The sequence below is a fragment of the Gorilla gorilla genome, chromosome 13 (genome assembly GCF_029281585.2).
Source record: "Gorilla gorilla gorilla isolate KB3781 chromosome 13, NHGRI_mGorGor1-v2.1_pri, whole genome shotgun sequence".
NCBI lineage: Eukaryota > Metazoa > Chordata > Mammalia > Primates > Hominidae > Gorilla > Gorilla gorilla.
Window position 1 is genome coordinate 72,439,660 of NC_073237.2, and position 14,320 is coordinate 72,453,979.

The following is a 14,320-nucleotide window of genomic DNA, read 5'->3' on the forward strand; positions in this document are numbered from 1 at the left end:
AGAGTCAGTTCAAAAGTGAACTGTTCTTTTTTTTTTTTTTTTTTTTTTTTGTTTGAGACAGAGTCTTGCTCTGTCACCCAAGTTGGAGTGCAGTGGCGCGATCTCTGCTCACGGCAACCTCCGCCTCCCGGGTTCAAGCAATTCTCCTGCCTCAGCCTCCCTAGACGCTGGGATTATAGGTGCCCACAACCACGCCTGGCTAACTTTTGTGTTATTTAGTAGAGATGGGGTTTCACCATGTTGGCCATGGTGGGTTCTATGTCTGCTTCCTCTCCTATTTCTGAATGGTCTTGACCTCCTGACCTCAGGTGATCTGCCCGCCTCAGCCTCCCAAAGTGCTGGGATTACAAGGGGTGAACTGTTTTTAAACGCATTTCTGACCTCTTCCCAGTAAAAATAATCTCTTCCCAGCAAAAATTAACCATTTTTATGTCCCTTTGCTCTCCATAAGCTTCCATAAGAGCAGCTGTAGCCTTTGAAGGTTTTCATTTACAAAGCTGTCTCTTCATTAGACTGTAAGCCACTTGAGATACTCATCTTTGATCTCTAGTACCTACCACAGTTCGGGGATAATAGCAGGCACTCAGTAATGTTTGCTAACTGAGTTAATGAGGGAATAGCAAGTATGCAAATGGAATGAGCATCTTTGCTAATACACTGGGAATTTCTAATAAAGAAAGCTGGAGGCCTGTTGTATTTTCAGTCAATGCTCCTCTGAGCCTAGCACTGAATATTTTTTGGCTGCTGAGTATTTCAGTGAATGGCCTCATCACTGCCCTGCCCAATGCAAAGGAAGCAGGTCTCTCGCAGGCAAGGGTGATGAGGTTGCTCCAGTGGCAAGCACTTTGCATCTCTGGGATGGAGATGCCCTCTGCTTTGCATTATGGTCATTTTGTCCTACTTCTGCAGGACTATAATATTCTTGCAAGCGGGTGCTGTGGTGTGTTTGTTCCTTTATTCCCCACAGTGATCAACACATAATTCAATAAATGTGCTTTATTGAACTTGATGAAGGGTGTAATCAATATCATAGGTTTGGCTCTCCAAATAGCTCCCTCAGAAAGAGGAAGGAAGAAAGGAAAGAATGAATAAGAGAAGGAAAAGAGGAAAGAAGGAAGGAGAAAGGACTGAAGAAGACACAAAGGAACAGTTTTAAGAATTTTTAATGCTAACCATAAGCATATTTTTCCAAGTGTCTCTTTAAAATAACTATGCCTCTAAATATTGAATTTGCTTTAAAGAAGCATCAGGACTTACTCTAAGATACAGATAGCATTCTCAAAATGAAGTTCTGTTTTTTCTCCAATTCCCCACCATACCAACAATCAAATTCCAATGCATGTTTGGACGTCTTTTGAACTAGGGGAATATTTTAACATTTGTTTAATAAGGCAGCTACCACCCTTCCTTTACAATTTTATAAACCACTGGGTTTAGCTCCTTAAAGACAATTAAAAACCTGCAGAAAGCAAGTGCCCTCTTTGCCACTGTATTTAACATGCAAAGCTCTGTGATGCGAGGATCCTCATTGCCCAACCTAATTTCCCTGCCCAGTCCTGAAGGAGTTAGAGAGTCAGTGAACTAATTAAAAATATTTCAAAGTTGCCTCTTTTCTGACCCATGCTCAAACACTGTATTTGATCTATTTCAATGAATTCAGAGAAAAAAAAATCTTTTTACTAGATTTCATTCTTTTGGAATATTAAAGAACCAAGAAATTACACTAAGTGCTGTTTTAATGGCTTTAATTAGGCCAAGTCAACAATCAGCAAAGAGGACCAGCTAACCCTGACATGCTGTCTCTTTCATTACAGTTCATGTCACACACACATCCGGGGGCCTTCTGGAATACTCAGCGCCAGTGTTAAGATCATCTCTGCCCAGCTGTTTAGCACTTGGTTCCACTGCATTCTCCCTTTCTTTCAGCCCTGTTTGGTCTGGAATGGTTCACTTCCTATGAAAAGGTCAAGAGCTGGCATGAGTTGGGGAGAGAAGCTCTTCCCCTGCAGAGATGAGCTTGCCTGGGCATCTCAGGAATCCATGAATTGGATGACTGGTGGTCCCAGAGATGCCTTGAGTTGGCTTTAAGGAAAATTTTCATCAGACCCATTTTCTACTTTTATAGAGCAAAATATCTATTCTCTGCCACTAGGGAAAATTTGTTGGTGTCTGTTGAAAACTGTGGCCATTTGAAATGGGATTTTTCTTCAAGTTTCTTAGCAATATTTTGGGGGGAGGTTGGAGAATGTGGGGTGGGTCGTGGTGACATAATTCAGTGCCTTCACTTAAGCATAACTGTCTTCCCTATCTTTCTATCTTTAGAAATAATCATCCTCTTACAAAAACTGGAGATCTCACCTATGCTTTTGTTAGCGTGGACATGGAGGGAATGGTTTAAAGCATAATTATGTGATTGATATGTTCCTCAAATCAAGTCAAAAAGACAGCCCCTTTCCTACGTAAACATGGAAGTGTTCTATATCTGCTTCCTCTCCTATTTCTGAGTGGTTTTTAATGGTTCCCATTAATGGGAGATTACTTCTCCCAAGACAAATGATTTCCCCCCCAAACCAATCTGTCATCTCATCTTGGACAGGGGTCCCCAAACTCCAGGCCATGAACTGATATTGGTTCATGGCCTATTAGGAGCTGGGCTGCACAGCAGCAGGTGAGCAGCAAGTGAGCAAATGAAGCCTCGTCTGTATTTATAGCCACTCCCCATTGCTCACATTACTGCCTGAGCTCCACCTCCTGTCACATCAGCAGCAGCATTAGATTCTCATAGGAATGTGAACCATATTGTGCACTGCCCATGTGAGGAATCTAGGTTGCATGCTCATTATGAGAATCTAATGCCTGATGATCTGTCACTGCCTCCCATCATCCCCAGATGAGACCATCTAGTTGCAGGAAAACAAGCTCAGGGCTCCCAGTGATTCTGCATTATGGTTAGTTGCATAACTATTTCATTATATATCACAATGTAATAATAATAGAAATGAAGTGCACAATAAATGTAATGCACTTGAATCATCCCAAAACCATCCTCTGACCCCCATTTGTAGAAAAATTGCCTTCCATGAAAGTGGTCCGTACTAGATTGTTCTCATGCTGCTATGAAGAAATACTCGAGACTGGGTAATTTATAAAGAAAAGAGGTTTAGTTGACTCATAGTTCTGCATGACTGGGAAGGCCTCAGGAATCTTACAATCATGGCAGAAGGTGAAGGGGAGGAAAGGCTCCTTCTTCACAGGGTGGCAGGAAGGAGAAGTGCTGAGCAAAGGGGGAAAATCCCTTTATAAAACCATGAGCTCTCGTGAGAACTCACTCACTATCACGAGAACAGCATGAGGATAACCGCCCCCATGATTCAGTTACATCCCACCGGGTCCCTCCCACGACTCGAGATCATGAGAACTATAATTCAAGATGAGATTTTGGGTGGGGACACAGCCAAATCAAATGACAGTGCCTAGTGCCAAAAAGGCTGGGGACCACTGCCATAAAAGATAAAATGATGATGTACTTCACATCCCTTTCTCAATTTATTTTAGTAAGAAAATAAATCCCCAGAATAAACTCGCCCCATTCTCTTTTTCAGCAGAACACTGAATAGCTTCCTTGCTTAAAATCCTCAGAAAGCTCTCCCACAGTTTTTCTTATAGAAAGATTTTGGGTTTTTTTGTTTCTTTGTTTGTTCATTTTAAACTAGCCACATCCAGACTATTCCTTGAAAAGTCTTCTAGCTCAGTAACTGGTGCCAGGGTGGGGCTGGGATATTCCCCTTTGGCATTAGTGCCATCCGCTAAAAATCTGGGCTGGGAGCACAGGCATCTCATTCTATGCCATGGTGCAGGGGATCTGTTTTGACATGGACAGCCAGATGTGTGTGAGTGTCTGTTTAGGACTGGGACTCATACTCTGCAGTGGACCAAAAGGATTGTTCATTCAGTGGTGCTGCGGATGGTTAACAGAACATGAGGGCCTAGGAATCCAAAAGAGAGGTGGACTTCTGTCTTAGGTTGTCGGCTTGAATCCCATTCTGCCTCCAAACAGATGCAAATAACACAGACTTTCAGGGTGTGGGAATGAATGAGATGGAAGACTGCAAGTGACATACTATTCAGGACGCCTTGCCCCACCCAACCTTCTTCCAAACCTGGGATTGAAATGGCCCACCCCCCAGTTCAGGGGGTTGGTTCTAGCTCTGGAAACAGTGAAGTTTAAACAAGCCAGTGCCAATACAGGAACAAGTTGCTTGAGGCCTACACCTGACCTTTCATGTGGTGTCCAGCATAAGTGGAGAGGAGTAGTAGAGAGAAAAAGACATCCTTCCCTTTCTTCGCAGGCCCACTCAGATGTCCCAGGCCTGGATGGCAGCATTACGCCCATGGGAGCTTGCGTATGCTATGTGCTCAGTGAACCTCACAATTGATACAATAACTGTTATTCTAAGGGAGCTGTAAGAGATGCCAATTTGATGTCACCTGTATTACATAGGAATCATTTAGCGAATTCCACAGTAATCCAGACTGTCACTGAGCAGCGGATCTCAAAGAGTGCTCACCAGACCAGCACACTGGCAACATCTGGAATGTCAGAAATGAAAATTCTCAGCTGCCTCCCCTTAAGACCCACTAAATTAGGAACTCTGGGTGTGCAGCCCCCAGCTCACTTCATCTATTCATATTACCTATCTGACTCTTGCACTTGGTAAACATTTTGTATTTTTCTGAACAGAATACTTGGATACAATTTACTTAGTCACATTTGCTCTTATGATTAGTTTGCAAAGAATAATGAAGCAAAACTATAAAAATATTAACAATGACATTAGGATATATATTGTATATATGTAAAACCAAAGTTTTAGAAGCCCGTATACTAACTCACCTGTAATGCCCTTTGTAGGTGTTCACAGTAGGTGTTCATGGTCAGAAAAGGAGACTGCAGTACTCCATATCTCAGGAAATGTTTGCAAAACATGACACTCAAAATCAGAGTTCATTGATTACTTGCAATATACACAGGCCAGGCTTCTAAGTAGCATCCGAGCTACAAAGCAGTGTTTTGTTTCACTCGTCAAGAGCCCTTGGAGCTGACATTTCCCTTGCAAAGCATGAGCATGCTGATAGATAAAGGAAGAATATTTTCACCAAGGCCTCTCTCAGAGACCCACTGAGTGTGTGGAAAGTTTAGAGACCTCCATCTGACTGTTGGCTGGGTTTGGTTGGGGCCTATAATCTGGATTTTGTCCCTGTAGGCACCAGTTAGCTTGTTTGGAAGCAGATTCGGGATTGTTTTCCCAGCCAGTTTCTGGCATGCTGGCTGTTAGGTCCAAATCTTGGGCCAAGGATGGGTACGTGACTAATATTTCACATATTCTAAGATGATCACTCCCAGGCATCCCCCTTGTTTCTGGAACAATGAAGTCAAATCTGTCCAGCAAACATGGATACCACATGTTCTGATACTTAGGGCCACTCTGGAAAGTCACCCTGATGAATTCTAAAAGTCTGCTTTTCCTCTAGGATTTTTGATGATGGCCGCTGTGTTTCGAACTGTCCCTCATGGAAATTTGAATTTGAGAACCAATGCCATCCATGCCACCACACCTGCCAGAGATGCCAAGGAAGTGGCCCTACCCACTGCACCTCCTGCGGAGCAGGTGAGAGGACTGCTGCTCCTCCGTCTTCCTGACCCCAAACCTGTTCCTCTTCTGATGGCCATCATTTGGTTTGACCCAAAAGCCTTGTGTCTGGGGTTGAGGGTTAAGATCAGACAGCTGTTCACTGGAGAGCCTGTACAACCTTGAACTTTCTGCTTGCTGTCAGGACACAAAAAGCTTGTTCACCTTATTCGGGTGTAGACTCGGTGCCCTGGAAAAGATGAGAAAGCAGCTAAGAGATGCCTTTCCAGAGAAGGAGAGAGAAGGAAGTAGAAGCATGAGGTCAGACATGAGATAGACAGTGAAGTTAAGATTTGTGGAGGTAAAAGAGAAGACCTGGGGAATTAAGAAAGACACGTTCTGTCTTTAAGGGAAGTATGCCACTTAGAAGTTGCCAGAGCTCGGCAGAGCAAGGTCATCATTTCAAATGATTACAAATGTGACCTTTTGTGTCCCAGATTTGCCTGCACTAAAAGTTTCCTGCTGTCATTGGATTCTATTTCATGCTCTCAAGGGTTCTCTGCATTCTGATCCTTGACTCCTTTCCAGCCTCAACTCATATGCCTGTCCCCTACCGACCTCATGTGGGCCAGATTCATATTTTATTTTTTTCTATATACTACTTTTTAAATTTGAGTCAAATTTAAAAATTGGGACATTGCAAATAAAAACTTGAGGGTTTAATGTCTCTTGAAAATTCAAAAGATCTGCCAACACTGGACCTGCGTTTCCCAAATCATTACCTGGAGTCCAAAAGAGGCTGCTCTCCATCTCTCCCCAGTCCCCACCATTCCCAGTTGTCTCACTGATCCTGAGGCTGTCAGTTACCAGCATCATCATCCTTACATCATTTTTCTGGTGGAAGAGAATTATTGATCTTTATTCTTCCTTGCAACAAACCAAGAAAAATGAAGAACACATTGAGAGTACCAGGCATTTGCAGGAGATCAGGAGATAACACATTTCTGTATATAAATTCATTGCTTTGTGTTTCATGTGTCAAAACATGACAAATATCTGTCATATTTTACTTCTAGACTGCCTTATTCTGTTTCCTTCTTCATCTACAAGATGATGATAATGCTTACTTCTTTAAGAGTTTTTATGAAAATTAAATGACATGAAATGAGATAAAACAATAAAGCATTTAGAACAGGGCTAGCCACATGGTGAGCACTTGGAATATTAACTATTCTTATTTTTATTATTATTACTGTTATTGTTTGTAGCTGCTTATTCTTTTGAGCATTTGAGTTTCTCTTGCTCCTAAGACTTCATTTGAGATGTTTCCACTTGTTGTCTGGCTGATGTCTTCCTAGTCCATCTTAGTTTCAACATCATTTCCTCAGTGAGGGCTGCCCTAACCTCCTTGCCTAGATTAGGCCTTCACATCAGCAACCTGGGAACGCTGCACTTCCCCCTTTACGAGCCTCAACACATTTGATGTCTATTTGGTCCATAAGTTTCTATGCCCCATAAGAGCATGGCATGGTTTCTACCTTGTTTCTGCTGTATTTTAAGCACCAGCACAGTGTCTGGTATATGGAAGTCTCACAATAAATAACTGAATGAATTAATGAATGAATGGTTCAATGGAAGGAATGTTAAGACCAGCAGTCAGAAAATGTGGGTTCAAGTCCCGCCTTTGTTACTGACAGAAGGTACTAAACCAGTCACTTCACCTCTTTATGCCTCTTCTTATTTGCAACAAAAAAAAAGAAGAAGAAGAAGAGAAAGTACAAGATGGCATCCAAAAATCACTTTTACATCTCCATATATAGCACAGAATTAGAAAGAAGTTTAGATACCAAACAAACGTCTAGTCTTCTAAGCATCCTACAACTACTTGGACCAATCTACCTATAAATGCACTGACATTTCTTCTATTTTTTTTTCCTATTTGAAATTGTGTTTAATCCATTATCTTAAACATTTATTGCATCCCTTCTATTTACAAGTTACTATGCCCTGAATGCCAGAGAAAATGAGATAAATGATAGCATGATACTCATCTTCAAGGAGTTACAGTCTAACAAGGAAGTTTGTCCTCATATGTTACAAAACAAGAAAATAATAGATGAAGACCAAATGCATGGTAGAAATCCTATCCCAGATCAGAGAAGCAGCATCACTTCCAGCTGTAATGAGCAGAGAAGGCTTCCTCGAGGTGGGGTGTTGTTTACCAAGCCCTGAGGTAGCTCTGCCTACTTGAGAGTGCGATGTCCTTAAGAAGCATTAGTGAAGCAAGTGTAGCAGATACCTTGATAACACAGTGCTGAAGAAGATGGATGATTTAATTGAAGAAGTTCCATATCCATAAATGGAAGCTTTAATAAAAGGCTAAAAATCCTCCAGCCGGGGTGTCCCGTCAACCTTCATAAGCCCCTCCCACCAATTTGTAGAGATTGCATCCCTTGTTTAATTGTGACTTCATTAAGGTTTAGGTATGATGCCTTTTGGAAGTGTACATCTCCAGCTATATTGCTGAGGATTCACTCCAATTCTCTTCCAGATTTATTCGCTACCAAACTACCCAAAGCTAAATTCCATCAATCACACAACAGCTACAGTAAGCAAAATGTGGTAGTCAACTTCATCAAGTTTATTTTCAGAATCCCTGCACCTTTCTTTTATCCTTTCCAGCAGTCCTTTTCGCCTCATGCCTTCAACCCTCACCCTTCCTTTTCTTCTATGGACATCCAATATCATCATGCTGGTCCACCTTCTCACCTAACAGAATCAGCTGCCAAGAAATGCTCTGGTAAAAGTGAATTACTCTCCAGAATAAACAAAAGCCAATCCAAACTCTTGTCCCCTACTATCCCATTTGAACTCTTGTCGCCTGTTTTCCCAGGAAAGTTTCTGGTGCCTAACAAAAGTATCAGCCCTTCTACCACTGGAAATAGCTTCGTCTACATACTATTATAATAACTTAAAGTTGAAGACCCTGGGCAAGTAGCCAAAAATTTATGCATGATATTTAAATTTCTGAGCTATCCAAATTATCATCCATAACTAATTGAGGAGGGCTACTCAAAATCTGACCGAATCTTGACATAGTCCTGGATCAAACCTGTGGGAAAAGCTGGTCATGGCCAAGGCATCTAAGTGACCTCCCTTTGTAGGTCTATGTATTTTAAACACTGAGACCCCCTCAAATCTCTGTTCTTTAAACCCAAATTATAACACCCAAAGAGGCACCTCAATAAAGCCATGTCCAAACAACAAAAATGGGATTGAAGAACACTTCCTTCTAAATCTGGGCCCGTCGTTGCTAATTTTTAAGATTGATGATCCAGTTGGATATAGGGGAAAAATTGAATATTGCCAAATTCCACAATACATACTTAGAGCCTTAGACTCCCTCTAAGCATCTGGATCCTGAGTTGATGTCATGTGAAGGCGCAGGGGATGGAGAAGAGGTAGACTTCCTCACTGCTCTCCCTCAAATCTTCCTACCTACACCAGAGAAATTGGGGATCTCTGAAAAAAAGATTTTTTTCTGAATGAGTCATGGTGGATGGAAATGGCATTTGCAACGGTTTCATAAGGTGGCTGAGAACTTAACTTGGAAGGATGACCCTCTTGTGATCTTCAGAGATTCCAGGTTCCACCAGATCAGAGTCTTGTGCTCCACAATGTTGATCGATAGCTATAGAATCACCAAATGCACATTAGTCCTTCCAAACCCTCTTCTTTCCTTAGAGGATAATCTCTTCTATGTCTAATTTAGAAACAGCAGAATATTTTCTTCCACCACCTCTGTGGAAGCCCTTTTTATTTTCTTGGTCCTATGGGAACCAGTAGCCTTCTAGTAGAAAATCACAATTAGCAAAAAAGGTAGCTTGAGAGCCCATAATCCAAAAGCGTGTTTTAAAAATTGCATTTCAGGCGAGGCACGGTGGCTCACGCCTGTAATCCCGGAACTTTGGGAGGCCAAGCCAGGCAGATCACTTGAGTCCAGGAGTTCAAGACCAGCCTGGGCAACATGGTGAAACCCTATCTCTACAAAACATACAAAAAAAAAAAAAAAAAAAAAAAAACGGTTGGGCATGGTGGCACGCACCTGTAGTTCTAGCTACTTGAAAGGCTGAGGCGGGAGGATCACTTGAGCCCAGGAGGAGGAGGTTGCAGTAAGCTGAGATCATGCCACTGCATTCCAGCCTGGACAACAGAATGAGACCCTGTCTCAAAAAAAAGAAAATGTATTTCAACTATGGCTTTGAATAAATAAGAAATATTATGATAAATGATGTGAAAGTGCCATGCTCACAGGTAAAAAATAGTTAAATATCGGCAATTTCACGTGGGTCAATTTAACATTATACTGACTCTCAGTTTCTGCACTTGCAACATGGGGTTAGTGCTATCTTTATCCACAAATTCAGCAGCCTTGCATCTTGAAGGTCAATGATTTTGGATCTCCATGTGGTAGATCACCTGACGAATGAACCCTAGACCCCGGTAATTCTGAGTAACACAGATCAGCTGCTCTTCAGAGGCAGGGACATATGGGAAATCTGATTCAGAGAAGATGGATACCCCGAGCACACTCAGCACAAAAACTCCAGGAGGGTGGGAGTAGGAGACCTCTAGATGCATCAGTAGTCATCTTATTGTTGTTTTTGTATTCCTAACGGATTAGAATCCTTTGTAACTAATTGTGATGCTTTGTAACTAGTTAGACTTTTTCACTCCCTCCAGAAACAAATTCCCATGGTCTGTTAGGCTGAGGGCACTGCTGATTCTTTTCTTATAGAATCCAATGTTGACAGAAGTCAGGAACCCTCAAGAATGCACGTAAAAGAGTCAAAGAAGTGTGCTTGGTCTACTGCTTCAATAAGCTTGTCATTATCGGCATTGGCAGCTCTGCAGAAATTCAGACCTTAGATGGTTAACGCAAGCATGTGACCGATAACAATTCAAAATCATTTTAAAAGATTGCACTTTCATAAAAAGTGTCGATCATTACGCATGTGTTTATTCTCGTGGGCTCTCTATAGCCCTCAAGTCTGAGAGCTTTCACAGATACCAAAAGGAGCCTTTGGGAAAGTTAAACACATTTTGAATTGTAGTTAAACACAATGTGAATTGTAGTTATTCACAGAGCATCGTTTTGCAATGACATCCCAGATAGTAGTCGCTGTTCACTGAAATATATAAAATATTGGAAAATAATTCCCTGCAAGGAAAACTTCTCAACTACAAGGATGTAGCTATTGCACTTTTCATTAAATCCATCCTTACACCCCTCATCCACTAGGAAAAAAAGCACTCAGTCGCATCTTTTTAAAATATAATATCTTACATTATAATAGCTTCGTGGCTAACTTTGTACATTTTCCCTCTTTTCGTTGCCCCTGTAACTGATCAGACAACTATGGCCGAGAGCACTTCCTGTACCAAGGAGAGTGTCGAGATAGCTGCCCAGAGGGCCACTATGCCACTGAGGGGAACACCTGCCTGCCCTGCCCAGACAACTGTGAGCTTTGTCACAGCGTGCATGTCTGCACAAGATGCATGAAGGGCTACTTCATAGCACCCACCAACCACACGTGCCAGAAGTTAGAGTGTGGACAAGGTAAGCCTGCTCCTGGGCCCTTGCCCAGCACCCGAACATGGGAGGAGGGGCTGCACCCTGGATGTCCTGGAGACTTGAATTGCCTTCCTGGCTTCCATGTCAGCACTTGGGATGATTTTGGGTGACTCCCAACCCTAGTGGGGAGAGAGGTAACTTTCTCTCTCCCTCTCTGTTCACACACCCTTTCTCTGGGTTTCCTCAGATATAATCCAAGGTCATAGGAATGCACTTAAGTGTATAGAAAATTGGCCAGGTGCAGTGGCTCATGCCTGTAATCCCAGCACTTTGGGAGGCTGAGGCAGGTGGATCACTTGAGGCCAGGAGTTCGAGACCAGCCTGGGGGAACATGGTGAAACTCTGTCTCTACTAAACATACAAAAATTAGCCAGGCATGGTGTTGCATGCCTATAATCCCAGCTACACAGGAGGTTGAGGCAGGAGAATGGCTTGAACCCAGGAGGCAGAGGTTGCAGTGATCCGAGATCACACCACTGCACTCCAGCCTGGGAGACAGAGCAAGACTCCATCTCAAAAAAAACAAGAAAAAAAAAAGAAAGAAAGAAAAAGAAAATGATCTTGGTGGGTGGGGGGATTGTGGACAGGATATAGGTGAGAGAAATAAAATTAGAATCCAAAAGTCTGGGTCAACAGTTTTCTCCTTCCCAGTTACTAGACATGAGACCCTAGGCAAAACTCATCTAATTTGCCCATGCCTTGGTGTCTTCATCTGTCAAAGGAAGAGCACAGCATCAAGACAGAGTGGCTTTGAGAAGCCAGTGAGGACCAGCCTAAAACCACTTGAAAATATTAAAATGTTCTGTGAATCGTATGTGTTATTGTTATTGCCCAGTTTCTTATCTTTTAAGGGAAGAAGGAAATTTAAAAACAACACTTATAGTTTCGGCTCTCTTCTATGTAAGAATGCCACGGACTGTTATTGCCCTGCTCTGTATAAGAATTATGCCTGGTCTGGTGCTGAAGAGAGCTCCAAGACATTTTTAGAATAATTAAGACACTCAATTCTGTTTCTCCTTAATGTTTATGAATGTAGTAAAAGATTTTAAACTTTTTTAAAAAGTGTTTAGTAGCACAGATAGAAAGAGAAAAAGAACCTGTTCATTTACATACCCAATTCCATTTTCCCAGAAGCAGAGCTGGCTTCTTTAATAAATAAAATCAATGAGCTTGACTTCAAAATGAGCTGCATGGCATATGGTCCAACCTGGTTCTCTTTGTACCCAATCAAGCTGATTCAATCTATTCAATTAATAGAAGGAGTTTAAAAAGTTGAAACCACATATATCCTCGAGGATGGTTTTGGGCTTCATAATTGCTCTATGATTTACTTTAAAATAAGCTACACACGAACATATTTTTGTAGCAATTAACGTGTCTCCACTCAATGGAAATGAGTTGTGTTTTTCACTTCTCTGTCTGTGTAGGTGAAGTCCAAGATCCAGACTATGAAGAATGTGTCCCTTGTGAAGAAGGATGTCTGGGATGCAGCTTGGGTATGTCCTCTTCCTTTGTCACCTAAAGAGTTGAAATAGCTAAGTCCTTTTCCACACATCTTCATCCTGTCATTGCCCCAGCAGGCACTCTTGTCATTGCTGTCAGCCTCAGTGTCACCATCAATGTCTTAAGTAGGCTTTCTTCAATACAAACAGGATCACTGTAAGGAAATACTTGCTTTTGAAGCAATGAATGGGTTTCTTGTCTTTATGAAACTCAAGTTTAGAAAAGGAGGCCATGGCACCTCTTCCTCTGGTTGTCAGTGAGTTGTTGGGGCTTACTGACCAGCAACCGCATTTCAGGTGCCTGAGACTCAGCCTCTCCTTAGCTTCTCAAGGTGACACATTTGGAAGATTAACAGTGAATGAACTCAAGCAAAGAAATGCCTAATTCCTCTAACTAACTTGATGTGTAAAACACAGAAGTTTGTGGGTAGAGGGAGGAGGGGTTTCCTTTATAAAAATGACTCTGTTGGGCTGGGCACAGTGGCTCGTGCCTGTAATCCCAGCACTTTGGGAGGCCAAGGTGGGTGGATCACCTGAGGTCAGGAGTTCGAGACCAGCCTGTCCAACATGGTGAAAACCCATCTCTACTAAAAATACAAAAATTAGCTGGATGTGGTAGCAGGCACCTGTAATCCCAGCTATTCGGGAGGCCGAGGCAGGAGAATTGCTTGAACCCAGGAGTCGGAGGTTGCAGTGAGCCAAGATCGTGCCATTGCACTCCAGCCTGGGCGACAGAGCCAGACTCCATCTTAAAACAATAAAAATGAAAATAAAAATGACTCTGTTGCTTGGAGGCTAAGACAACCCTTAGAGAATCAAGCATCGTGGTAACAGTGGAGTTGAATTCCCCATCATGCAATGCAAAGCACTTGTCACTCTCACATGTAACTCTTTAATTCAAGTCAGTGGCTCCTTCTTTCTTCCCTTCTCACATGCCTGCAGGAGATGATGGAGACAGTTTGTTAACCACATGGCACCATTGCATTGGCGATAAAATGAAAAATAGGGAGGTTACTGAATTCCAGGATTGTTTCTTAATGTACGTTTAGGCAACATATAAAAAATAATTCGCATGTGTGATCTTTGAAAGGAAACTCAACTGAAAAGTTCATGGAATAATTTTTCTTCATGGAACTTCCATGAAGCCCTGGGATTGGTTGACTAATCAACCACTGAAGCTTCTAAAACTTCAATGTGGGCACAAATCACCTGGGGAGTTTGTTGAAATGCAGATTCTGATTCACTGGTCTAAGGTGGGCCTGAGAATTTGTGTTTCTGACAAGTTGCCCAGTGAGGCTAATGCTGTTCTATAGAACACTCATGAAGTTACTAGGGGTAAGATTGTGCCAGAATAAAGCAGACTTTTTATTTGCCTTACCCAATGGATTTTCTTAATTTTTTTCTTACTAATACACAATAGTTTTACATATTTAGGGGATACATGTGATACTTTGATATTTGCATATGATGTGTGATGATCAAGTCAGGGTAACTGGTATATCATCACCTCACACATTTATCATTTCTTTGTGCTAGGAATATTCTAAATCTTC

General features: G+C 42.0%; 1 protein-coding gene across 1 annotated transcript in view; it reads left to right on the top strand.

Annotated features, from left to right (window-relative positions):
- PCSK5 (proprotein convertase subtilisin/kexin type 5) overlaps positions 1-14,320 on the top strand; it is a 460,751-nt gene that overhangs the window by 335,208 nt on the left and 111,223 nt on the right. Inside the window, exons 22-24 of the mRNA XM_031014779.3 lie at positions 5,533-5,669; positions 11,044-11,250; positions 12,693-12,761. Of these exons, the coding sequence (XP_030870639.2) occupies positions 5,533-5,669; positions 11,044-11,250; positions 12,693-12,761 (413 nt within the window). The remainder of the gene's footprint in view (positions 1-5,532; positions 5,670-11,043; positions 11,251-12,692; positions 12,762-14,320) is intronic.